We start from the raw sequence: 27,854 nt of genomic DNA on the forward strand, positions 1-27,854 counted from the left end.
AGTTTTCACCTTCGTATGCTGTTTTATGGTCTATTCATAAAGAATACTTACATTCCTATATCTCCTCATTTATCCATAACACAGGATTTTATTTATTTAAATAGATACCTTCCGTAAAGTATATCTGAATTTAGATGTCATTTAGAGGAAAAAATGTCTTCAGGATAAACTATTAATTTTCTAAAGAATACAAAGCACTTAATTGTAATGGTGTATTCCTTGATTATGCAATTATTAAAAAAAACAAAACTAAAATAATCTACAACATATGCATCTGTTTATAAACATACATTAAGTATCTAGCCAAAAGTACAAAATTTTAACAGCAACATTATTTACATCAATACTGAGTTAACTTTTTACAATTTACATTTTATTCTTTCTTCCCTCAGAAGGTTTCAAAACAATAGTAAATGTCTTAAGAAGTACGTGAGATTTAGTAAAACCTCACAGTGCTGACAAAAAAGTATACAAGGTATACCCAGAAACTGCAAGATTAAATTAAAAAAAGTGTAAATATAAAAATAAATGTGATTTACTAGTAGCCATTAATTTTCTTTCAAATATTTCAGCTCATTTATAATTTTAAATTTTGTTTAAATATAGGTTACTTTGATGGCTCAGGACAGGCAGGGAGCAACACCTTTGATTAAGCACACACACTTGGGGCTCGATACTGCAATGTCAAGGTAAGTTAAGGAAATTTAGCATCTTGATACTCCCCCAGTACACACTGGGCTTAAGGCTGTAGCATACTCTCATGTGAATAGTCACAGGAATATTAAGGTAGAAATACATCATTTGTTTGTTACAATCTAGTTAAGGAAGAGACTTTTACCACAAAGTAAAAAAAAATTCCGTTAAACAATGTTAGACCAATGCCACTGCCATTTTGTTGCACTCAGTTGCTATCATATTCATCTATTTTTAATTCATCTTCCTCCATGATTGCTTGTGCTGTAATAGGCTGGGGTTGACTACCTGGTAGTTCGCTTCCACTAGCCTGGCTGGAAGTAAGAGGAAATTCATCTGGCTCAGTCTCATTTATTTGGTTTTTCTCCAACTGGACTAGCACCTCCAGAGGCTGTGTGGCAGAAAGGTCCCCTTCGTCAATATTTTCAAAGCCTGGCATACCAAGATCTTTATCTGTAAGAGTTTCAAGCTTTAACCTGCAAAATCATAATAACCATCAGTAACGAGAAAAAATAAAATGAAGCACTCTCTTTCACAAGATCATGGAAGTTGAAATGGAATAAGTCACCCATGTATCTATCACACCAAATAATCCTTTTTCTTCTTTGGTATTTACAGCTTTCAAAATATTTGCATTGTTATAACCATAGCTAAAATATACATTCTCCTCCTTTCTAAATCAGTACTTCTAATAATTTGTATTGCTCTTCTTTGTGCATCCTCCAGTTACAGAAATTTGCCCCCCAAAACTAAACACAACATTGCAAGTACACTTACACCAGAGCTGTATAGGAGTACTTGCTCCTTGCTCTTTAAGTGCTGCATTTGCGTACGCAGCTCAAAACTACAAATAGCTGGTTTTAAAGGATATCACATTGCTACATTTGCTGCTTCACCCCTTAAGTCTCTTTTAGCCTTAGTGCTTTAGATTTTTCTCAGCCATGACGCATTTGTGGTTGGATTACTTTGCCTAAAAATGTAAACTGTTATAAGTTGAATTATTTATTTCTAGCAGTGCGTACAGTGCGCTAGACACTTTCCAAACACAGAAGATGGCATTGTTCCCTGCCCCTTACGGAATTACGGTATAAAAGATCAGAAGGGGGGAAGGAAAAGATTACTATTTCTCATTTTGCTTTTCTGATCATGTTTCTAATCTAGGTCTCTTTGTATTACTACAATGTCATGATTGGTGTTCACCTTAATGGAAACTGGAGATGATATTAATTGGTGAAACATGATTTTTTTTACCTCTTCCAGATAATTAAAAATGTTGACAGGACTGGTCCTAATGCTTATCCCCATAGTAACCCACTAGACACTTCCAACTGATAAACTAATATATATTAACTCTTTGTTTACAGTCTTTACCCATGACAGTGGTCCTATCCTAGGCAACATGAATTAGTTTTCTTTTTAGGTTCAGACAATATCATATTGCCCCGCTATAAATCCATGGTATTCAATAATGTTGAATATTGCATGCAGATGTGGTTGCCCCATCTCAAAAGAGATACTGAAATTGGAAAAGGTTCAGAAAAGGGCAACAAAAATGATTAGGGGCATGGAACAGCTTCCATATGAAGAGAGATTAAGACTGGGACCTTCTCATAACACAAGAATTAGGGGTCAACACATGGAATTAATAGGCAGCAGATTTAAAACAAATAAAAGGAAGTATTTCTTCACACAACACACGATCAATCTGTGGAATGTTTTGCCAGAGGATGTTGTGAAGACCCAGGACTATAATGGAGTTAAAAAAAAAACTAGATAAATTCATGGAGGATAGGTCCATCAGTGGCTATTAGCCAGGATGAGCAGGGATGGTGTCCCTAGCCTCTGTTTGCCAGATGCTGTGAATGGACAAAAAGGGATGGATCACTTTATTATCTGTTCTGTTCATTCCCTCTGAAGCACCTGGCATTGGTTACTGTTGGCAGACAGGATACTGGGTTAGATAGACCTTTGGTCTGACCCAGTATGGCCGTTCTTATGTTAGAATTTCATGACAGTACCAAATGCTTTACCAGTGTCAATATATTTCATGGGACATACAAGGTGGGTGAGGCAATCTCTTTTATTGGACCAACTTCTGTTGGTGGAAGAGACGAAAAGTTTGTCTCCTACCAACAGAAGTTGGTCCAATAAAACGTATTACCTCACTCACTTTGTATCTCTCATATCCTGAGACCAACAAGGCTCCAACAATACTTAACATAGCATTACTAATATATATTAATGTATTTAATGGCATTAAAATGGTAAACCAATGTTTTTCCCCTTACCCCATCTCCAAAAATACTTAATGAGCTATAACCTGAAATTTTTTTTTCCCCTCAAGAGGAAGTGGTCCTGCAGGTGAAACCCGTCTCAAAATACTACAGCAATACCCAATAATGCAGGTATTAATGGATTATCACACTCTTAAAAGTCTGCTTCAGACAGAGACATTCCATAGAGAAGTCTAAAAATAATGTGAGACTAGTACATTTCTCAATTTTTAGTCAGTCAGTGGGAATGCAAGGGTGCTTTTCCCGTAATCTATTTAAGTTAAATGGCTTTTATTTCTAAAATTACATTTCTTGGGAAACATGGGAATAGACGCTTTCACTTCAGAGTCACTATTTTAAATTCAGTTAAAGTAGGTAGAGGGTCAAAGTCATAACCATCTGATCTGTTCAGTGATCAACAGTTTGATTGGTCAAGTGATTTAATAATCTCTTTCCAGTTTCTTGTGATCAAGTTCACATATCACCAAAAAAAATCCCCCAAAACCAAAAAAAAATCACCAGCACATCACATTTAAAACTGCTGGTCTCAGAGATCAAGGACTGAGAGGTTATGGAAACTTAACTGTCAGAAATAGGTCCTTTAGTTGAGGCCCAATGATCTCAAAGTATGGGATAGGCTGCAGTGTCACTGTCTGAGCTCTACATGTTCTGTGGATAAGTAGGATTTTGGTCCCTGTGACTATCAATTTGTCTCCCTTATGTAAGGATTTTTAGAACACAGACAATGGAAATTCATAACCGCATAGATAGTACAAATCATAAGCCTGCTATAAATTAACTTATGCCTATTTTATATTCAAAAATAGTTCCCAAATATTCACACAGCAATAGTATAAAATTCCATGATATATATTAAAAAAATGTTTTTAACTTCAAAGTAATAGGAATACTTTGAAATCACTTTCTCAATAGATCATAATTTTATAAATGTATAACTGTTTCAAAGAAGATAAGAATAGTTTTTGTTTTATATCATCTTTCTCGCTCATCTAATATTACACTTAATATAGTGCTGTGTCAAAATGTCAGGGGTGATCTCATAGTATGTTAGGAGTAAAAGGACAGAATAATTTTTACTCTTTTTTTTGGCTTTCGTAAGTTAATTTGTACTCATTTAACATTTAGTAACACACAAGCCTCAACCAGGTCACGTCCCCATGGTAGTAGGCACAGCACAAGGTTGCATTTGATGCAGTGGAAGAGAGGAAGCCAATGGGGAGAGGATATAGTCAGAGTGACAAGCCAGCAAGATGATCTTAACAGCAGTATTTGGAATGAATTTGAGTGGTGGCAGGTTGTAGACATCAAGGCCAGAGAGGAGGAGGTTGCAGTAGCCAAGGCAGGAGATGATGAGAGCTGGAGAGACTGTTTTGCCAGTGTGAAGAGGTATTTCCTTGCTGATCTTGGAGATGTTGTGCAGGAAAGATGATGCACTGTAGAATATCTTTGATTTTCAATGTATAAACATGAATGGGACTTTTCTAACACAAAGAAGATTTAAGTTTACCCTCTAAAGTGTCTCTTCAAGGGAAGCCTTCCAACATCCTGGATAAAGGCAATCTGAGCTGAGAATAAAGATAGAATCACTGTCACCTTGGACTGGTCATAATGCACATAAAATAAAGCACACAAGAAAAATAAAAATGTAATTCACTAATCTTGTAAATGTCTGCAAGATTTTTTGGTATAGTAGTTAAAGTTATACTATTATGAATTTTTACAATGTATTATGCCATACACCTATCAAATTAGGGACTAGCAATGAATAAACTGGCTGGGATTTTTTATCCTATGCATGCATCTGTAATTATGTTATAGTAACCAATTCAGATAGCCTTCAGGATGAATTCATCTTGAAACTGGAAGGGCCTTATCTCAGGTTTATGTATGCTTAAAGGTATCTAGTTCAATATCTAATAAGTGGATCCCGTTGTCCAAACAATGAACTTTGTGATATGTCACAAATAATTTTATTCTAAATAAAATGACTGAGATTGCCATCAACTTCCTGAACTGAGTGGCCTCATATTTCCCATACTCTCCATACAAATGGAAGAAAAACCACATTTCCTAAACCTGCCAGAAAATGAAAAAATGGAATTGTTGAAGATACAACTTATTTTGTCTAAACCTCAAATAAAGTGGGCAGCTAAACTTCTACTATAAACAGCAATATCATGACCCTCTCTGATTTCCTATTATAGTATAATCAGATTTCTGCACTTCGATAAGATACTCTGCCTTCAGCCTTTTGGCTTATCCACTAGTAAATGGAAGTACTGTCAAAGAATGCAGAGGTGCAATGAAAGGAATCAAAATATATATCTCATTGGGAAAAACTAACAGTGTCTTCCATATGACAGGGGTTGGCAACCTTTGAGAAGTGGCATGCCAAGACTTCATTAATTTAAGGTTTCATGTGCCAGTAATAAATTTTACATTTACAGGGCTCCCCCAACGAAACCCCAGACCGGCAGCCAGAACCCCAGCTGGCAGGAGCCGGCAGATGGACCCCCAGACTGGCAGCAGGCTGAGCCACTCATCCGGCTGTCAGTCTGGAGTCTCGGCTGCTGACCTGGGGTCCCGGCCACCGGCCCTGCTCAGCCCGCTGCCGGCCTGGGGTTCCGTCCACCCAGGCCGGCAGCGGGATGAGCGGGGCCGACGGCCAGGACCCCAGCTGGCAGCAGAGTGCCACTAAAAATCAGCTCGCATGCCGCTTTTGGCACGCGTGCCGTAGGTTGCCGACCCCTGCCATATGAAGTGAACCGGATTAAGGATTAGGTTGCAGTACAAAACCTCAATAGCAATACGTAATCTGGAGATGCCATACAAAAGCAAGGAACTCCTGTTCAAATGAGTCACCTTGTTTATGGCTATGTGCATTACCTCAACACAAGAAAGAGACCCAAATATCCTGTCATTTAAGAACATTTGGGATATATCTATAACCCCTTACTCACACAGGGAAGTATACTGGACTCAAACTAATATAAAATTTTGTTGCTATATGGTGATCCCGGTGGCAGTTCTGTATCTACATTACTATTTTACACAGTGATACAACTTTTTAAATTAAAGTGAATGACTGAGGTATATGAGTCTTCCAGAAATATCTGAAGTAAAAGGGACAGCAGGATTTAACCTAGTTAAATGTATTTATTGGCCTCTCTTACAGAGAATTCAGTATCTTCTGTTAAATCGGTCCATGTTTAATTGACATAGCTCAGAAAATGTAGAACATTGACAAGTACTATGAAGAACCAAAATAATTTAGTATTTATCACTTTATATATTATATATAGATATACGTAACACCGAGGACCCCCAGTCATGGATCAGGATCCCATTGTGCCAGGCTTTGCATGAACAATACAAAAAGATGGTCCGTCTCCCAAATGGCTTACAGTCCAAGTAATTACTATGTATTTGAGTGGGACCTAAATTGTGAAACAGATTGGGACATATAGAACCCTATCCTGCAAAATGTTACTCCCTAATGCTTGAAATCAGAAGGAATACAAACAAGGAGAAGGATCGGGCTCTTCAATTAGAGACTTTTCAGCACAGGGTCATTGTCTTGCGTATATGTAAAGCACCATGTGTATTTATGGTGCACTGAAAACAAACTGTCTCTCACATGTATATTAAGGTTTGTTTTAATTCTTTTGGTGTAAAATAATATTTTTAAAATATCTTTTAAGTAACGTTAAGCCAATAAAGCATTGTGGGCTTGAAATGATGTTGCTAAAAATAGATCTGGAAGTCTTACACATACCTATTTATTCCACAATGTGCTGTTTTCTTATCTAGGCAACACTGCAGACTATGTTCTGATTTTGGCTCACAAGAACCTTCCATATGTATTATGGATAGAAATTTAAACTTATTTTTTAATTTAAAACAAAAAAGTTATGTTTATACTACCTGGGTTTCTCATTGGATTTGTCAGCATGGCAAGAAAAGGCAACAGCTGGGTTTGAAGGCATAAAGGTGATAAACAGAAACTTGAAAACAGAGATTTTGCAGCAAGGCAGTTTTCTTGATACTGTAAAAGGTTGGGGGAAAAAAAACAAAAACAAAACCCACAAGTGAGAAAACATACTACCTGAAAGCTTTGTTATTTTGTCAGTATAATTATATAGGTTACCACGATATGTTAAAAACAGTAATGAATGTTCATCCGAACATTCCACATCATACAAAACAGCATAATAAGCCTTGCCCTAGCCTACTGGATTGTTCTTCAAACAGCCATTAAAGGGTGAGGGTTCAGACAAAAGATAAGCAACCAGGTTTAACTAAAAAAAACAACCAAAACATTATTAATTTTATTTCCTTCAAATCTGTCTTGTGTTTCTCTTGCAAGTTTCCTGAGGATTCTTATAACTGAATTACAGGATGCCTCGTTCACACTTTTCAGACAGAATAAGGCACCTTTTAAATGAAGTACAAATTTTTTTCAAGAGCCTTGTAATCTTATAGTTGAGCTGTTTATCACAAACACATAAGGCAAGGCAATAGTAAGGGAATCAAAAATTGTCCATCTTACAAATCAGACTAAGACAGCTTAAGGGGCATGAGTTTGATTTCATTTACAACACACTTCATTATATTTCTTTTGCACTAATTTTGTACTGTATGAATTTGAATTTCAAGGATCTCAGAAATATATTCATTTTGGGTGGAAAACAGGCTGTTTTCTGGGACCTCTAGTTATTTTCTAATTAGTAGAAAATAAGTCCATATTGTTAGGATATAGATATTCCGGCCTGTCTGTAAAGGCCTGTACTCTAAGAATTTAGGTGTATTCTTATCACTTGGCTAGTTATAGAGGTATAAAAGAATCAAAATCACTGTCTGCTGGTGTAAGGTCCTTCTCTTACTGTGACACTCTGAGGCCCTGTTCTTAGGCTAAGGCCTTTGGCTAAGCAACAGAGGCAGCCATAAGCTGGGAAGTGACCGGTCACATCCTCACATTCCAAACTAGTCACATTGAAAGGTGCTATTGGGCTGTTAGGCATTATCAGGACAGGAGCGTATTCCTATCGCCTCCAGAGAAAGGGAGGGCCTCGAAGATGTAAAAGGAAACTTAGTTCGATAACATCCTGTCTGGCAAGAACTCACTTATCAATAGCTGGGATGTGAAATCCACACTTCTGTATTGTTTTGTCATTATAGTTCCCACTTTGCTATTGTTTGTCTGTATAATCTCTGTCTGGTTCTGTGATTGTTTCTGTCTGCTGTATAATTAATTTTGCTGGGTGTAAACTAATTAAGGTGGTGGAATATAATTGGTTACATAATCATGTTACAATATGTTAGGATTGGTTAGTTAAATTTCAGGAAAATGATTGGTAAAGGTATAGCTAAGCAGAACTCAAGTTTTACTAAAGTTTTACTATATAGTCTGCAGTCAATCAGGAAGTGAGTGGGTGGGTGTGTGGGTGGGGAAATTGGAATCATGTTTGGCTAAGGGCAGGAATGGGAACAGGGACACAGGTGTAAGGCTCTGTGGTTTCAGAGCTGGGAAGGGGGACACTAAGGAAGGAAACTAGAATCATGCTTGCTGGAAGTTCACCCCAATAAACATCGAATTGTTTGCACCTTTGGACTTTGGGTATTGTTGCTGCTCTCTGTTCATGTGAGAAGGACTAGGGAAGTAAGTGGGTGAAGGAATAAGCCCCCTAACACATATCTGAAAACTGATTAAAAAAGTATTCGCATACACTTCTATATTTGTTTAGTATACTGTTTCTAACATGAATAGTCTCATAAACAACACTACAAAATCACAGCAGTTACATTTCCAAATTTAAACAAAAGTACCTTAAATGGGAAGTATTTACCTTTTTATTGATTAGGAACCATTGGGGTTTATGAAAAGGCCGAAAACCCATTCCTCCTTGGCAATGGGCAAAAGCTCTAGCAGTATTTGAATGTATCACACCTCTTGTGGCCACAGATGCACTGTATTCTCTGAGTGTAGGTCGTGACTAAAACAAAACATGATATTATGCAAATTGTGAAATTTGCTGAGTCACTGTGGAAAACTATAAAGGTGAGCAAATATTCCTGTAAATTTGCAGCTACTCATCCATGTTTGGAACACTCAAAGGATGAAAGCATAAACAGGCTTAGTTATTTCAAGTGAAAGGCATATTCTCTGAACCAATTTTTAAAATGTATTCAACATAAACCGAAAAGGACAGCACGTCAGGCAAGTATTTTGTACACACTATTGTATGTTGTAGGAAATATTATTACAAAGCATACCAAAAATGTGTTCAGCTGGTTAACATGTACACATATTTTAGGATGCAGTAACAATTATGCCTACACCCTCGGGAGACAGACTTGAATAGCTATAGATAAACTAAAATGTAAAAACTTATGTTATTTTATTTTACTATACATCAGTAAGAATGCACAGATATGTGGCTGCAGGATATGAAAATTAAGAGTGAAAATGAATCAAACTTACATTCCAGTTACTACAGAGGAAGTCAGCAGTACTCAAGTATTCACTGGCTCTCACAAGATCGTCTATATCAGTGAAAAAATCTACATAGTTTTGGTGAAGATATAAATTAAATAGGTCCCCAGGCATGTGACACTTTTCTACAATATCCTATTTAATTAAAAAAAATAAAAATACACAAATTAGTCTATGTTCTGCACAAAGAGAAGTGTCATGTAATGTTATTAAATATATATATTTTATTTATAATTATATACACACTAAATGACAAAAAAGTGCTGAGTCCATCAAATTGCATCAATACCAGTAAGTCTTATTAATTGATATCAAATGATTAACAAAGGCCTTTACCTCAGGTTGAACAAGTAAGGTGTCTCTGTCATATTCAGATAGGTGAGAAGGTAACCGAGGAAATTCTGAATCAGATAGAGGTTCTCCTATAAGCAATTTAAATAGTCCCACAGTCTTTAATATTAAACATAGCATTGTTTTTATGTTTGTACTGAACATTAATAAAAAAACGAGGAATAAAATCAAGCCTTATATTTTATATTTAAACTTATGCTGGGAAAGAAGGGGTGGGGGGTAATGCTAGAGATGTATAATGATAATAAGATGCAATTATCAGCTTATTAGAATACTGAGAATGAAGTCTTATTTTCCTATTGGTTACTGCACTGGTTCTTAATTGCTAGGAAAAGCCTAGAGCAGGGATGGACAAACATTTTGGCCCAAGGGGCACATCTGGGTGGGGAAATTGCATGTGGAGCCATGAATGTAGGGCTGGGCAGGGGTGCAGTGTGCAGGAAGGGGCTCAGGGCAAGGGGTTGGGGCAGAGGAGGGGTGTGGGGAGTACAAGAGGGCTCAGGGAAGGGAGCTGGGGTGGAGGAGGGGATGCAGAGTGCAGGAGGGGGTTCAGGTGCAGGCAGGGTGCAGCAGGGAGGTCAGGGCAGGAGGTTGGGGTGCAGGCTCTGGCTCGGTGCCGCTTACTTGGACCGGCTCCGGGGTGGCAGCAGCACACAGTGGGGCCAGGGCAGGCTCCCTGCCTGCCTGCCTGTGCTGGCCCCGTGTGGCTTCTGGAAGCAGCCAGCACCACATCCCTGTGGCCCCTGCAGAAAGGGGGGGCAGAGGGCTCCACCTGCTGCCCTCACCTGTGGCTACCTCCCCCGAAGCTCCCATTGGTTGCGGTTCCCCATTCCTGGCTAATGGGAGCTGCGAGGGGCGGTTCTACTCGATAACCATCCAAAGCAGATCCACATCAGAGCAGACTGATGCACGTTCATTTTCATCATCTGAGTCAGATGCCACCAGCAGAAGGTTGATTTTGACAAAATGCAAAGAAGATAAAGTGAAACTGCTAAAGATAGGTACAGCACTCAACCCAAGGTTTAAGAATCTGAAGTGCTGCCCAAAATCTGAGAGGGACGAGGTGCGGAGCATGCTTTTGGAAGTCTTAGAAAAAGAACACACTGATGTGCAAACTACAGAACCCGAAAGATCAAAAAAGAAAATCAGCCTTCTGCTGGTGGCATCTGACTCAGATGATGAAAATGAACACACATCGGTCTGCTCTGCTTTGGATAGTTATCGAGCAGAACCCATCAGCAGCATGGACATATTTCCTCTGGAATGGTGGTTGAAGCACGAAGGGACATATGAATTGTTAGCGCATCTGGCAAGTAAATATCTTGCAACTTGTTTGTCTGAGCAACTGGCTGAACAAGAAGTAGGACTGAGTGGACTTGTAGGCTCTGAAGTTTGATGTTTTATTTTTGAGTGCAGTTTTTTTTGTACAAAATTCTACATTATAAATTCAACTTTAATGATAAAGAGATTGCACTACAGGACATGTATTAAGTGAATTGAAATACACCATCTCTTGTTTTCACAGTGCAAATATTTGCAACAAAAACAAAGTGAGCACTGTATAGTTTGTATTCTGTGTTGTAACTGAAATCAATATATATGAAAATGTAGAAAACATCCACAAATATTTAAATAAATGGTATTCTATTACTATGTTGTTTAACAGCACAATTAATTATGCAATTATTTTTTAAAAGCTTGACAACCCTCATTATGGGTTAATTGTGATGTCATCAACCACTTGCAGAAAGTATTTTCTGGTCTCCCCATTTTCTAATATTCCCTTTGGACACGGACTTGATTTTCTATGTCTGTACAGCACCTAGCAGAACCGGGCTCTGACCAACTAGATCTCTAGGAGGTACTTCAGTATAAAAGTGTTAAATAAATAACTAAATTATAGCTTTTTAAAAATGGTATGTCAAATCGATCTGTCATGTTAGTAGACAAACTACTCCAAGAGATGAGCAAGTGTCAAAGCTGTTCCCATGAAAGTTAAAGAGGAGCCACCAAGAGTAAAGGAAAGCTACTCTGGCAGCAGGGAACTGTAGTGGGTAGCAACGAAGGAAAGATCATTAAGTGTACAGATCAGAAAAAAAAAGTAAGTTTGAGTGAGCCTGCAGGTATGGAAAGCAAAAGCCTCAATAGTAGTAAGGCAGAAAAAGTAACGAGGAGGTAGGAAAAAGGGTAACAGCCCAGAGAAGAACCAGCAAATGTAATCCTTAAAAAGGGAAGGGAAAGGTAGCAGCAATAGCAATAGTTCGGGAAATAGCAGTGGATTGAAGGTAGCAGGATCCTTCAGTAGGAGCAGGAAAAGATAGGCAGCATTAAGAGGACATGGAGATGCTACAAGGAGCACACCTCCACATCTCATATCACATAGAAAAGTAGTTTTTATATTACAAGGCAACTATCTCATCAGAGTTCTGAAGGCTACACAGCAATTATCCCTCATGGCTTATGACGACATCTGAATCACTGGATGGAATTATAACCTTGTAATCTTAGTATATTCACACAGTAAAGCTTTTCTGAAGTACGCATTATTTACACATTGGATGTGGACAGCCAATGACAGTCCAAGCTATGAGAAACAAATTGCTGTTGGCAACTGCTAACCTCTTTACACTACCACTAATGATTAAACTAACAGTTGAGTTACAGGTAATTCTAAGACATAGTTTTGCAAACCCAGTGACCATCTACAGATCATTAATTGTTTCTTATTTAGACAATGAATAATAGGTAAATAAAGTCCTCTTACTTTTGCAGTAAAGTATTTTCCCCAAAGCATGGAAAAGAAAGATGGAGGCATCTTTGCCACCAATAGCTTGTATCTCCTGGTTTTCTAAGGTCTTAGCTTTCTTTTTCTTCTTGGTTCTGGATGCTTCTGTATTACTTTTTAATGTAGAGTTCCCTTTTTTCCTTGACCACAAGTTGTTCTCTGATGAGTACTCTAACAATCAAAGCAACAAAACAACTAGAATAAAGCAGGTATTAACATTAGTGAACTAAAAAGGGAGAGCCCCTGCACAGTCACTTTTTAGAACTATATTAGCCCTCTTATTCATTAAGAGACTGATTTTCATCTTGAAACAAATAAGTATTCTATTTCACAGATTTTAATGTGTTTCCTATTTATTAATAAGTAATGGACACAAGTACCAAGCTCATTTATTCTGATGGTACATATGCACCTAAGTCATTGTCCTGTTCCACATTTATACTATAGGCTAATACCCAAGTGACAAAATAATTGTTTCAGTGTCAAGATGAAAGCCCCCTCAAAAACTAAGCACTCAAACTTACTCACTCAAGTTTTGAAAAAATGTGCCCAAGTCACCTAGCTTGCTTTTTTAGGTAATTATTTTATAGAAGCTTTCATATATATGAACAAGTACAAAATCCCTCCCAGACACGCTATTTGACATTATCTCCTTATTAACATGTCACAGGAATCATATTTGCGATGGGTCAGTTACATTCCATTCAGTTATCAATATATCATATATATGAATCTTCTATGTAACATCCTAGTCCAACTGGGTGGGGAAGGGGGAGAGAGAGAGAGAGAGAGAGAGAGACTGACTCTGTCCTTGCGGTGTGTCTTCCAACAGTCTACTGCTTCTGCAGTGACCTGAACCATAAAAAAAAAGGCCCCTTACTCAAATTCTCAAATACTCAAGAGTAACATAGATGATTCAGTTTGGTGACAGGTGAACATTCTATATTCAAACAATAAAGGAGAGCCAGATTTCTATTTATCTATCTGCTGTCCCTTGTCTATTTTTTTCCAGATGTATCAATAACTCCATTACTATTAGTTCACAAATTTTATTATTCCGATTTTATGGGCATGATCGGTTTTCTGCTACAATAATTTGTTACAGAATTCTGGATGCCGTGAAGAGTCTAATGTGGAGTTGTAGTTCCTGTAAAGTCACTGAAGGGTTGTTATCTGTGTGGTAGAAAGTAGTACATTACTTCCTGGAAGTTCTCTCCTTTAAGTAAATGACATTTAAAATAAAACTTGGAAACCCTTAGCTTTAGTCAGGCCTAGTATTGCCCTCCCTCAGCCAGCAAAAGACTGGACACTGACGGATTATTTGATCACCCTCCGAGCTGGGAGCAGGTAGGGTGGCCAACTTTCTAGTGTGTTAAAACCAGACACAGAACCTCTCCTGCACCCTGCTCTGCCTCTTTTGTTGAGGCCACATCCCTGCTCCGCCTCTTTCCTTCGAAGCCCTGCCCACTGCTCCTCTTTCCCTCCTCATCGCTTGCTACTCTCTCCATCTCCCTCCCCAGGCCAGTTCAGCAGGGCTGTTGGGGTGTGGGGGTGACTGGGAGCTGCGCTCTGTGGGTGGGCAAACATCTGTTTCCAGATTAAGTAGTGTGTAATGAAAGCTTTGCTTGGTAAAAGCAAACAAAAGGAAAACACATCAGGAGTCAGGAAGAAGAAAGAGCATAATAATTTAAAAATCTTAATACACAGCTTTGGAGGAAAGGGGGTGGGGGTTAACTCAAAGTGTAGTTGGCTAATATTAAGAAAAATTCTTGCTCTTATGCTAATATTAAGGTAAAGCATCTAAGACACTCAACCACAGTATTAAAATAATTCCTCTCTCCTATCCCTGCTGGCAATGTGCATCTGGAGAGGGTTTTCTGCAAGGTTGGCATAGTTGGGTTTAAAAAATAAATAAAAGTCTCTACCACAGAACTGGTTAGATACTATCCTATACTTTTTAGCTAAGTTCTATATATTTACCTTTCAAAGACGAAAACTGAAGACTGTTTATTGCACTTCTAATATCACCTGAACAGCCTTTACAAATCAATTCTAAAGAGGTTTTATCAGGGACAGCAAATTTTTCTCCATTCTAAAAGATAAAAGCAAAAATAATTGCAAAAACAACTTTCAAATTTTTACTGCATACTGTGGCAAAATACCTTGTTCGCCTGAGTAGGCTCAGTCCTTTTTAGCCTTGGAGACTCAGGTTTGTGGCAAGGCGAATCCTTATAGGTGGCACAGGGTCCTGCTACTCCTCTCCTCAGTCAGTCCCTTGTGCTTGTTTTCCTTCCCTTTTGGGGAGCAAGTGCAGCCTCCCTACTAGGAAGGTCTGGTATCTTGCTGCAAACAGCCTACTGGCAACTTCCCTACTCCCCCCCCTCCTACCACCCAGGGGAGGGTTTAAAAAGGTCCCAAGTAGTTGGAGTCAGCTGAACTTAATTGGTTCCCTAGCAACCCCTTTTCCAGCTGAACCTTATTGCCCCTTGGTTCTCTCTCTCTTCAGTGGATAGGGAGGGGCCTTTTAATCCCCTGGGACTAATTACTACCCCTCTTTTGTAGCCGTTTGTCCTGGGTTTACCACAATACCCATGGCCTACTATTACTGCCAGCGTGGAGTCCATCTGCAATATCACCACTGTGAAAATAATTTGCTTCATATGCTTTAGCAGGTGCTTTTTGTAGCATACAGAAGAATTTTCAAAAGTCACCTCAGGAATTAGACCAGACCCCTCTCTATGAATCCAGAGTCACTACTTTTGGCAAACAAGCCACTTCTGAAAGCTTGATCCCCAGATTACAAGAAAACAGGGCTGAAACCACAACATGATCAAAAACTAATATTCTAGATTTAACAGCCTGCAATGTTTTGCTGTGATCCTAGCACCATGTGGAAGTCAAGCAGTTGATGCCTTACCATACTTGCTTCTGCTGTAGCTATTCGATTAAGAACTTTCATCATCATTGTTGGAGCCACAGGGTTAAAACTATCAAATTCAATAAGAAAAAATTTTCATTAAACTATTGCTTCTATACTTAACCTTCTGGTCAATTTTATGCAGTGAATGATCTCTTACCTAATACTAGATATACACAGTTCTTCCTGAATTTCCTTTGGAAATAATAACTTTTGGTTGCTATCTCCACTCAGACTGTCTGAGATTATAAATACAAGGGGACATCTACTTGTCCGCACAAACCTCCTAAAACACAAAATAAGCATAACAAGGGTCACAAACTCTGGTTTACTGGCAGTTGTTAAGGATTTTAGCCCATAAGCAGATTACTTACAACTCACCTCAGAATTTCGTGTAAACTGTCACGGTCACGATAAAACTGGTTAGGCATATCCTATTGAAAACAAATGAAGTATTGTAATTCAAGTGTATCTGTTCTCTGCTAGTGGACTGAAAGTTAAAGCCCTCTATGAAAACAGAGTTTTTCTCCAATCCACACTGGCTTCAAGCAAAATTCAAAATGTGGTCAGATAAGCTGTGTAAATGTCTAGTTAAATAATTTTTCAAATAAACTTAATATAGGAACAGAGCAGCAGAAGAAAAAGGACACAGAACCACTATTATGGATTAAGAGGCCTGAAAATTTCCCTGCTTTCCAAAAAAATGTTTTCTTGTTTTTTTTTTTTTAAATTAGGAATTCAAATTCTGTCTACTTTGTTTATCCTGGAGATTATGGAGAACTAGAGAACTAGGAGACTTATGAGCTCAGAAAGATCATTCCAGAGAAACATGATTGACAAGGGGTGATTTTCATTCAGATTGTTTAAAATGGATTAAAATAGGTGTTAAACAAAAATGGTTGAACAAATAATTGGAAGAAAAGACTATTCTCCTGGCCCCTTCTAGTGAGGACAGTGAAAGATCCACACTCACATGTCTTAGCCCTCCAAGAACGTCCCACAACAAAACAAGGAAGACTAGACTTTACATCCTTGATATTTCTAAGGAGAAAACCAAGCAGAATTAAAGCATTTTAAAAAACAAATCTTTCAGGCTCTCTTTGTACATCACAAAACAGCAAAAAGAGGGTACAACCACAAATAATTTCACTTTTCAGGCTCTCTTTAAAGTTATATATGGGAACCGAGTGTGAGTGCTGCTCTTCAACATTGTCTTGAGCTATCCCTTGGTAGCACACTCACTCCCTTCTATGGCCAGAGGTTGAAGCAATTTCTGCCTTCCAATCAACTCACATGGGTATAACTAAAGCCACTTATACAGCTTCAAGGAAGACTGCAGAACTCTGGTCTGCGATACAAAACCCTTTGGAAACATAGTATCCATTTAATATCATGTTCACATAAATGATCATGAATCTCAGCTTTCAATAGCACCCTTTTGCCACCTTTGACTCGCTCCTCAAACCCACGCCGCCTCATACCTCCACTTTTCCCTGCATGGGATCTCAATTTCTTCCAAGAGGAAACTGGTAAATATGAAGTAACTTTCTCCATCCCTTCATCGTATCTTTCCTTTCCCTCCTATGACCAGAAGTTAGTTGTCTACTTTCCTCCTCTAACCCCTCAATTTGCCCCATTCCATTTGCTGATATCCCTTACACCATCCACTCTCATCCCCCCCTTACTTTTCTCCTTAACCTCTCTCCCCTCTGGCTCTTTCCCTCTAGATTTCTGTGGGGGTTCCATACACATCTGTCCTTGGTCCCGGTCTCTTCCCTGTACACCTTTTCTCTTGATAATCTCATTGCGAACACAAATTCAACTCAACTCTTTCTCTAGGCTTACCACTCAGTTTTACCTCTCTGCCCTAACTAAAATCTCAGCCTGTCTCTCTAACATCTCCTTACAGATGTTTACCCATCAACTTCAAGATCAACATATCTAAAACAGAACTCTTTAATCTTCCCCTCCCCAAAGTCCTCTCTGCTACCTTCTTTCTCAATTACTGCGGACAACACCACCATTTTGCCTGTCACTCTGGCCTATAATCTCATCATAACCTATCATGTCCACCCATATAGCTAAAACTGTCATCCAGGTGCTCATCTCCTAACTTGATTACTGCAATATATTTTATATTGACCTTCACAAATACAATTTTGCCCCACTCATATCCATTCAGAACGCTGCGGCAAAGATCATTTTCCTATCTTGCTGCTTTGACCATGTCTCCTCTCTCTTTATATCCCTCCACTAGCTCCTTTCTCTCTATTGTATCAAAGATAAGCTACTTGTCTTTATTTTCAAGGCTCTGATAGCCTATCCCTATCCTACATATCATCTCATATTCACTGTCAACACGTTGACTCCTGCCTTCAATTGGCCAGTGATGTCAGCCTCCATCACCCTTTGTTAAATTTTCAAACAAGCAGCTTTGTGCTTCCTCCTGTGCTGCCCCTCGTGCTCGGGAGAAGCTCCCATAAACATCCACAAAGCTCCCTCATTATCCTACTTCATCCTCTCTGCTGCGATATCTACAAAAACATGACAATGGTTAGGATACTAATGTGCTGGGACCACAACCTTTCACCCTGACCAATGCTGTTTCAGTGTTTCTTTGTGCTGTCTGTATTGAATTATCTTTTATCTCCTGTCCTATACTTAGAACGTAAACTCTCTGGGGTAAGGGAGTGTCTTTTTTGTCCTTTGTTTGTCCTCTAGCACCTAGCACAAGGAGATCCTGGTCCATCATGAGGGCCTCTAGGTGCTATGGTAATACATGTAAATAATTTCAAGAGTTTTTACTTACTTCAATGAGAATAAGTTTATCAGCTGCCTCTGTGGATTCCCCTAGCATCTGAAGTTTGTTATACTTATTTGCTCTTAACAGAAAGTCTTGAAAGAGAGTAGTCTGGGCCTGACTGGGAAGCATCTGAAAACTTGATTCTGGAAGAGGAAAATTCATGAAAATTTTTTTACCATATTATATCAAATATTATAAATTCATACAAGAGCCATCATATCCCCTTGATATTTTCTGTTAATGACTATTTAACAGTCTACTGTCAAATATATGCCAAATCTCTTTTTAAAGAATAAAGTTGACTCCAGTGCAAAGGATCTGCCAAAGGCCCTCTGATACATTTAAGTCTCAGGGCTTGGCTACACTTGCTAGTTAGAGTGCACTAAGGCAGCACCAGATGCCCTAGCTCACTACCTGTCCACACTGGCAAGGCACATAGAGCGCTCTGACTCCACGGCTAGAGCGCTCCTGGTACTCCACCTCGGCAAGAAGATTAACGCTTGTTGCATACTGGCTGAAATGCCCAAGCATCAGCGTGAACGAGGTGTTGCATTACTGCACTCTGATCAGCCTCCGGAAATGTCCCATAATCCTCTTAAGTCAAGTGGCCACTCTTCTCATTGTTTTAAGCTCGCTGTAGGAATGCGGATATGCCCTTTGAAAGCTCCGTTTCTGACAGCCGGCATGCTTATCTGCTCTGAGACAAAGCAACCATTACTGTGGAATGCTGTGAGAGAGAGAGGGGGAGGTAGGGTTTGCTGCTGTCTGAACTTACAAGACAGCATGCTGACATGCTCTCAGCCCCCACAAACCCCACTCTCTCTCCCCCCACATACACACAACACACTCCCTGTCACACTCCACCCCACCCCTCCCATTTGAAAAGCATATTGCAGCCACTTGCATGCTGGGATAGCTACCACATGCACTGCTCTCTGTGGCCACTGCAAGAGCTGCTAATGTGGCCACGCCAGTGCGCTTGTAGCTGTCATTGTGGACAGATCGCAGCACTTTCCCTACTGTGCTCTACAAAGGCTGGTTTAACTCAAAGCGCTCTACATCTGCAAGTGTAGCCATGCCCTCACTTAGAGGGCTTACATGGTGCTAAGGACATTATACAGGCCCTCCATACAGAAGTGAATTTCACCCACCAGCTGAACAGACCTTTTAAAAAAAAAATAAAAATCACATTTCAAACAAAAACTAAAAAACAGAACGTTGCATTTTGGCCTTAATTTGACGTTGCACATCAAACAAATATATAAAACAATCTTTTTGCCAAGCATGTTTTTTAGCATGAAATCTCTCAGAAAGAAATTTAAAGTTATTCCTTATTTAATGGTTCTGAGGTGTTAAAAATTTTTTACAGTTAAGAAACTATAAAAATAATTGGGGGGAAATTACCATAGTTAAAAGCATCCTTGAAGTCTTCTTTCCTAAAGTCTAGAGATACTGGATTGGTCCATTCTTGCACCTGAACATGAAGTTCCTTAGCTAATATTTGTATAGTTACAGACTTTCCACAACCGGGGGGTCCAGTTAACACTAAAACAGAGCCACCCTGTAACAAAAAGAGCACTATAAGCCAAGACTCAAATGTGACAGAGGAGAAATGTTGGGTTAAGGTTTCTATTCTTTTGAAGTATTGTATCACTGCTTTATTAAAAACCTGATTTTTAAAATGGGAAAAGGTTAGTTTTATACACACTGCATGCAATATTTAAGCCTCAATTCTACATGGAGATCCACTCTCAAAGTCAAAAGGACTCCTCATGGGTACACCAGGGATGCTAAAGGATCCCAATGCAGAGCCTAAGTAGATCTGGCCACGTCAGTAAAGGTTCTAACACGAATGACAAAAAACCCAACCCACCAATTTTAAATTGTTTTACCTTATGTAGGCGAAGTATAGAATTAAAGTTAATTTAAGTTTGGTTAAGGAAATGTGTGTATTGTAAAGAAAGACCCTGACTAGCAAGTAGAAGGAATGTCTTGAAAATAAAGAAGCAATCAGGCCAGAAGGAATAAAATAGGGAGGACGTCTCTGGTTCAACAAATAACTAATGAGCTAAGGGGAAATTTCTAAAAAGAAGGCCTCTGACCGCCAAGGGTGACTGCAGATGATTTTAAAATCACAGAAAGAGAATGTGTTTTAAAATGAGCCAACATGGCCCTTACCCAACTCTCACACCAGTGTTAAAGCCCACATAATCCCAGGTGCAATAGAAAAACTGTTTCACACCCAGAAGATGGGGAGGAAAGGCCTTGAGGGGAAAAAGGAGATTCTATATCTTACCCGGATTAATACTGGAAATAAGGGTGAACGATCTCCAATTGGTTTTTAGCTGAAGTCAGTAATTGGCAATAACATGACTCGTTTGTTAGAGAGTATAAAAAGTAAACTCTTAAAGAGTTCATTGCTAATACCTGCTTCCCCCTATTGGAGCCAACCAATATGGGTCTAAACATGCGGGGTTTAGCCCATTTGTATATATCTTCATCAAATGCATATAAATGTTTTGTTACTGTTTAGATGTAGTGAGCTTTATTATTAAGGCTTTTTAGGCATGTTTAAAGTAACTGCATAAAGTAACATTTGGCCTTTGTATGTAATAAAGGAATTTATTGTTAAATTGGTGTTTGGTGATTTCCCATATTAATAAATAATTCCAAATACCTTACATTTTAGATAAATTCAAAGTAGACTGAGTTTTAACACTTTGCTGGAACAAGTTGACGAGCTGCTTTAGAAGGGGTTTTATTTTGCCTTCATCTAAAGCAGTGGTCTCCAAAGTTTTTGGATCGCGCACCCCCATGGTGTTGCCGAAGAAAGGAGAGAGTAAGACTTACCACAGGCGTGCCGCCGAAGAAAGAAGGAGGAAAGACCTGCCGCAGGCGTGCCGCCGGAAGGGAAGACCTGCTGCAGGTGTGCAGAGCTGCCGCCGAAGGAAAAAAATGGCAGAGTGCCATCCGGCAGTGCTCCTCCTGCCGCGCACCCCATGGGATCCTCTGGCGTACCCCTTAAGGTGCGCGCACCCCACTTTGGAGACCACTGATCTAAAGTATTTATAACTGGCAAAGGCAGATTACCAGACTAGTTGAACCACTGGTCTGGTCTGATATGACAAATTTTATAGTCCTATTTTCAGTGTTAAAAATATTTTTGTCAAGTTAATGTTCTAATAATATATTGGTACAGCACTGATCTAGTGAACTGGAGACTCAGGCACTCAGTTTTCACCTTGTGAAGACTATCAGTAAGTATTTGTATGCATGTGCCCATTATCTCTCAATGATCTGACTCACACTTGGTGAATATACAAAGCTACATAATTAGTGGACAGAGGAGAAATGACAATTTATCATAAATATATTCTATGTATTTTTCTCTGGATTGTGATGGTAAGAAAAGAGGTGTGGACTTGCCATTTTAAAACACTGAGCAAAATGGCCCATAGTTACGGAATCTGAAAGTTCATATCCCTTGTAGCACTTCACCATAGATAAAATGTGAAATAATTCTGAAAAATAAAATTATAATCTACATTATAACACCCATTGTTCGCAATACTATTTTGCTAATAAGAGATACAATTTGAGACCCCCGCAATAGGATGCTGCACACCAGTCCTGTTTTAAAATGGGCCTTCACAGAAAAATCTTAAAAATGCGATAGAAAATGACCTAGTAGAGGCCCAGTCCTCCATTCCATGAACTACCAAAACTCCCTTTTGGCTTCAATGGGAATGTTGGGTGTACAAAGAAAACAGGATAGGGCCTTTTTCAGGTTCTCTAGAGACCATCCCTTTGACCATGTCAAATTGTTCCCCTGCTGTATCTGTGTCTAGGGCTCATCCAGTTTAGTATTAAACATTTCATTTTGAGATTTCCTCTAAGGCAACGGTAGAACATTTATAATTTGGTTCTTTTCTGAAAAATGATCAGAAACAACATCTGGGGTTACATGTTAATTGTGTCTCAGTGATTCTTCATCAGTGTTTTCAGTTTATGAAGAAAAGCCATCCTTTTACAAGTACAAGTACCAGTTCTACAAAATCAATCTGCCATTATATAATTCAAGCTTAGTTCCTGCACACTAACATATTGTCAACAGAAGTTCTGCAGAATAAATTAGGATTTCCATGACACCTGTGCAACCCCATTACTTTTAATGGGATTGTACAGGTGTAAACTGACCAGAAGTTAGTAAATAATTCTGTTGAAGGAGAAATAGAATCCAGTTCTTGTTTCTCCTACGGATACAGACTCTGAAGGGATATAAGAATAAGTAAGTTTGAAAAGTAAAGCTCTCGCCTACATTGTTAGAATAATTTTATATGATATTAAAATGTGAACACAGTCCTTTCAATATTAAAATAGAATCCAAACTACCTTGTGCATTATATTAAACTTCCAAGATATTCAGTTTTCAACAAGACAAGCATTTCTGAGCATCTGTACACAGCAGTTTAAAATAGAAGTTATATTTTCAAATGAGTGTCATTGTTTGTGGTAGCCTATTTCCCCTTTTTCCTACCCCCCCACCCTCCTCAGACGTTCTGGTTAAACTTGGATTTATGCTAGAAATGGCCCACCTTGATTATCATACACATTGTAAGGAGAGTGGTCAGTCTGGATGAGCTATTACCAGCAGGAGAGTGAGTTTGTGTGTGTGTGTGTGTGTGTGTGTGTGTGTGTTTTGGGGGGGGGGGCGCGAGGGGGGTGAGAAAACCTGGATTTGTGCTGGAAATGGCCCACTTTGATTATCATACACATTGTAAAGAGAAAAGGAGTACTTGTGGCACCTTAGAGATTAACCAATTTATTTGAGCATAAGCTTTCGTGAGCTACACAAGTGAGCTGTAGCTCATGAAAGCTTATGCTCAAATAAATTGGTTAGTCTCTAAGGTGCCACAAGTACTCCTTTTCTTTTTGCGAATACAGACTAACAGGGCTGTTACTCTGAAACCATTGTAAAGAGAGTGGTCACTTTGGATGGGCTATTACCAGCAGGAGAGTGAGTTGGGGGGGGGGGGGGGGGAGGGTGAGAAAACCTGGATTTGTGCTGGAAATGGCCCAACTTGATTATCATACACATTGTAAGGAGAGTGATCACTTTAGATAAGCTATCACCAGCAGGAGAGTGGGGTGGGAGGAGGTATTGTTTCATGGTCTCTGTGTATATAATGTCTTCTGCAGTTTCCACAGTATGCATCCAATTAAGTGAGCTTGTAGCTCACGAAAGCTTATGCTCAAATAAATTGGTTAGTCTCTAACGTGCCACAAGTACTCCTTTTCTTATTGTTTGTGGTGTAATGCTTGTCTCACAATGAGCTTCTTCAGATTGCAGTGATCTGTCACATGGGTCCATTTTTTCTTTAAATGTATAAACACAGTATCTCCCAAACAAAATACAGAGGCTCTCTCTTACTTCAAACCCCATTAAGCCAATTTTGGATTTGTCTTCAGCTGTGCATTAAGACACATCCTGTTTATCCAAATGAATCCCATGAACCCCACATAATTCATTCTATTTCAGTGACGTGGAGTCTATATAAGCTATAAAAGGTCTGTAGTGTCATTTGTATGATTACTTGCAAGTTTAACTTCTTACAACTTAATTAAATAAAATAAATTTAAAAAAGAAAATTTATGGACTACCTGCTTTGGCTCCCTTTGAAATATTTGAGCTTTTAACCAGCTTTCAACTTCTTCAATCTTCTTCTTATGTACAGCAAGCTCATTCTAGAATGATGAGAGAGGATATAAGAAATACATATAAGCTCTGATTTATTAACTTTTATTGATACAGTTCAAGAATAGTACTTATGTTGCTAAAAATGCCAAACACAGTGCTTACATATGAGAATGACCTAGCCACCCTTAACAATTTAAATACATCCTAAGCACAGCAATTGAAAGTAACCCATCACAAATCCCCTCCTTTAACTCCAATTCCCCACCAGTTTTCCAAATGCCAAGAATCAAAGATGAGCCCTGAAACAATCCCTGAAGTACAGTTGTTTATTATTTACATACATACCAACAAAGCCATTTCAGAGGTGGATTATTTTAAAAGCATAAGAATGTTAATTTACTACTCCACAGTAGTTCATACCACAAGGTTCTTCATTTCGAGAGTAATAGGTAATACACACACTAACATATTTGAAATGCATCAGTAAAAATGCAAGTTCTGTGGATAAATAGCTGTGAAAACCTGAGTTTGTTCAAGGTCTTCTCTACAGATAGTTGGCACAGTCAACTAATAATTCAGATTTTACAGTGATGCAAAACAATCTAACATTTAGAAACTGCACTCTGGGTAGGACTAGTTTGCAGAAATAGAACAATTCGTAAGTTACACAAAAATGATTTTATGTCCCTTACCACATCTAACATTTAGAATACTTCTCATACCTGTGTTCCTGGTTTGTATTTATCCACCCATGGTTCATTTTGAGACTGGCTTTGATTTTGTTTAGAGTGATCACAAATTGAAGATGACTTTCCCTTGATTCTGGCCAGAACCTTATTCTTGCTACTTTCTGGCACAGAGGAATGATCTTTTCTCTTCTGATGCTGATTAGCCTCCCCAGATGACTTCACAAGAAGTGTACTAGATGAAGTATTTGTATTCCCAAAGAAATCATCAAATGAAGATGCCACCCAATCTGTTACCTGACAAAACACAAATTTGTGAAGGTTAATGCCAGACAGTTTTTCACTTCTTTTTTGCTCTATATTCAGCTGCAGTTGACTCTGAATAACTTGGCATTATCTATCAAATACATAAATTTACATCTTGAATATTTTCAGTAACAACCAATCATTTTCCCTTATGAAAATATAATGAAATGCCATATTTGAAGAGTAAGCTTGAATGCTTGTCTCTCACTAACAGAAGTTGGTCCAAAAGATAGTATCTCATTCAACTTGTCCCTTTAATATTTGAAAAGAAGCTCTTAGAAGTCCTTAGGAGGTACTGATAATTATAAACAAATGTTCACTTGCTCACCACTAACTAAAGTTCTACAATGAAAGCCTCTTACGCACCACAAGAAGCTTGACCTAAATTCCGTGGCAAGGACATTGTATCATCGCACTCTTGTGGAGCACATGGGAAATTCTGGAGCAGCTTCCTTTATTAAGTAAAAAGCCAAGGTTTAGAATGAGTTAAAAATGAAATAACAAAGAACACAACAGCCTCTTCAGTATTTTTATATTATTCAATGTATTTAACATTGCCTCTATATTTTGAATGTTTGATATGCTGCACATTTTTGTATTTACAATGCACAAATTTAAGTGTGTGCGTGTGTGTGCGCGCATACGCGCAGGAGAAACAGGTTTTGGCAGCTCAGTAGAAAACAGTTGGGCTTCGATAAAGGGAGAGATATGGAAACTGATTTTGGATTGTGGGTCACGCACGTTTACCAGAAGTTTCTCCTACAGTGATGATCAGTAATGAAATAGCTAACAAAGCTAACATTAAAATGTTTATCTTTAGGTTTTAGATTTAATAGCCCGTTGACACAGGTGGGGAAGTTTATATAACTCAGAGCTCTTTTTCAAACTGTATGTACACTCAACGACAACACTGCACAGTTTACATTCTGTCCACATTTTCAAGGTTATCTTCACAACCACTGGGCTAGAACCATTTTCTAAAATGAAAATTTAGATTCTAAAGAACAATTCTGTGGAATCCATCACATGTTCTATAGCTGCACAGTACACAGAGCCCTGCCTGAAAGAACCTAATAAGAATTAATTAAATCAATATTATCCCCATCAAGAGGGTTCGTGCATACTCAGTACTCTGCACACTTTTTACAAAACCGACACATATTTGCAGAGGGCTTAAAAATGTTCCACTGAGTGAAAGGGGTACCATCAACTGGAAAAAGAAAATCAGACTTGATTTTAAGCTTCAAGTAGTTTTTAATCACACAAGTAACATCTAAGATTACCAGAACTGATTTTTTTTTCCCCAGATAAATTTGTGCACTCGACAGCATTGTGTGAATTAATAGTCAGTAATCTCTTTGATTCATGTGGATTTTTCACTCTGCATCAGTGAGAGGAAAAAACCTTTTTGTATAGGAAAATGTGACTGGATAACAAATACTAGCACAGAGATTAAGGAGCACTTGCAGTACTTGGAAGTACTTTAAATTATTATTATTATTATTATTATTTTTAAGGCTAGCTTTCAAATTGGTTTCCTTTAAATGGCTCATTTTAAGCCACAATGATGGCAAAAGCAATATTCAGGTATAAAAAAGATGATACAAAGCAATCAGTACTTAAACTGACCTCAGATTTAACACAAACTGTCATATAGTATGAAAAACAAATTAAACCATTCCAAGAGAACACTGTAATTACACTCAGCATAAAAACAAGGAACATAGGAAAAAAAGGCAAAAGATTATTTGCACTTTCGCCTTCATTTAAGTTTCTAATTAATATATAAGGGTAGAAATGGCTTATTGCTGTATCATAAAATTATATTTAATTACACACACTTGTACCAAGATGTGCTTGTGCTGTAGCAAGATTAAAGCTCCAATTTACACACATAATCCAAAACAATTTATTTTAAAAAATATTTTTAATTATCAATCACCTACTTTAGTTGGCACTATCTTTCTTCTAGAAGAATTTTTTGACATCATCAACCTTTATCATTCCCATCCGCAGTGTATGACCACGTTAAAGAAAGTGACCTGAAACTGAAAGGTGGTGGAACAGACCTTAAGAATAATCCTTTCCTTCCTGAGGAAAAGAATCTAAACCATTTGTAGCCATTAAAGATTAACTAGTCTTCTAACTGAAACTATGTGAATTACTAAGTGATATTTAAATAAATGTATATGCAAATACAAGGTTAAAAATACATCCTATCTGCTCTACAAAGGAGTCGGGGGAGGGCGAGGGCGGTTACAACCCAGCTGTAGTGTGGGCGGGACTAGGTTGCAACCCTGTAACTGGGTTATGCCCTACCTTGCCCAAGGGCAGTGACCCGGTTACAGAGGCACCCAGCGTAAAGCTTTCCCTGGCACTGGTTGGAACAGTGTCCGGGCACAGTCTGGCTGTCGATACCAGCTCCCCTGACTCGCTTGTCGCTGTAGCGTACACGGGCCCATCCGTGGCTAATCAGGGGCCCCGCCTGCACCAGGCGAGGGGCCCAGTCCCTGTAAACTCAGAGCTCCCTCCCCGCTGCTGTCACGGTCCCAGGCGGGCGCTGGGGCGGGCGAGCTGACAGAGTTGTTTCTTCTCCCCCTGTAGTCGGGTCCCGCCGCAGGGCTCGGGCGGAGATCGAGCTCCCCCTCCCGGGGCCCGGCACTAGCGACCGCGGGACCCTGCAGCACAAACACCTGGGCACAGCGCGATTCGGCCACCGGACCACCCGCTTCCGGCGAGGGGGAGGCACCGGCCAGGACTGGGGCGCGCAGCCGCCGAGGCCTCTCCTTAGCGGAGAAGAGCGACGCAGGGGAAACCGACCCAGCCTT

General features: G+C 39.0%; 1 protein-coding gene across 4 annotated transcripts; it reads right to left on the reverse strand.

The window, feature by feature from the left end:
• Positions 1-260: 260 nt before the first annotated feature.
• On the reverse strand, positions 261-27,851 carry RAD17 (RAD17 checkpoint clamp loader component). Of its 4 annotated transcripts, none has more exons than XM_077817106.1 (17): positions 27,720-27,851; positions 26,973-27,074; positions 24,757-25,017; positions 23,998-24,081; positions 19,741-19,897; positions 18,343-18,479; positions 15,915-15,967; positions 15,694-15,819; positions 15,534-15,603; positions 14,597-14,708; positions 12,596-12,787; positions 9,817-9,881; positions 9,469-9,615; positions 8,834-8,980; positions 6,912-7,032; positions 4,495-4,552; positions 261-1,169 (listed from the first exon to the last, which is right to left on the reverse strand). In XM_077817106.1, exons 2-17 carry the CDS (start codon positions 27,015-27,017, stop codon positions 902-904), a joined length of 2,043 nt encoding a protein of 680 aa, XP_077673232.1. In that variant the 5' UTR covers positions 27,018-27,074; positions 27,720-27,851; the 3' UTR covers positions 261-901. The 4 variants fall into 4 exon arrangements, with proteins under 4 accessions (XP_077673232.1, XP_077673230.1, XP_077673231.1 ...); XM_077817104.1 differs by having other exon boundaries at positions 9,817-9,902; XM_077817105.1 differs by lacking the exon at positions 27,720-27,851 and adding an exon at positions 27,346-27,696 and having other exon boundaries at positions 9,817-9,902.
• Between the last annotated feature and the right edge of the window lie 3 nt (positions 27,852-27,854).

Source organism: Eretmochelys imbricata, chromosome 5 (assembly GCF_965152235.1).
Source record: "Eretmochelys imbricata isolate rEreImb1 chromosome 5, rEreImb1.hap1, whole genome shotgun sequence".
NCBI lineage: Eukaryota > Metazoa > Chordata > Testudines > Cheloniidae > Eretmochelys > Eretmochelys imbricata.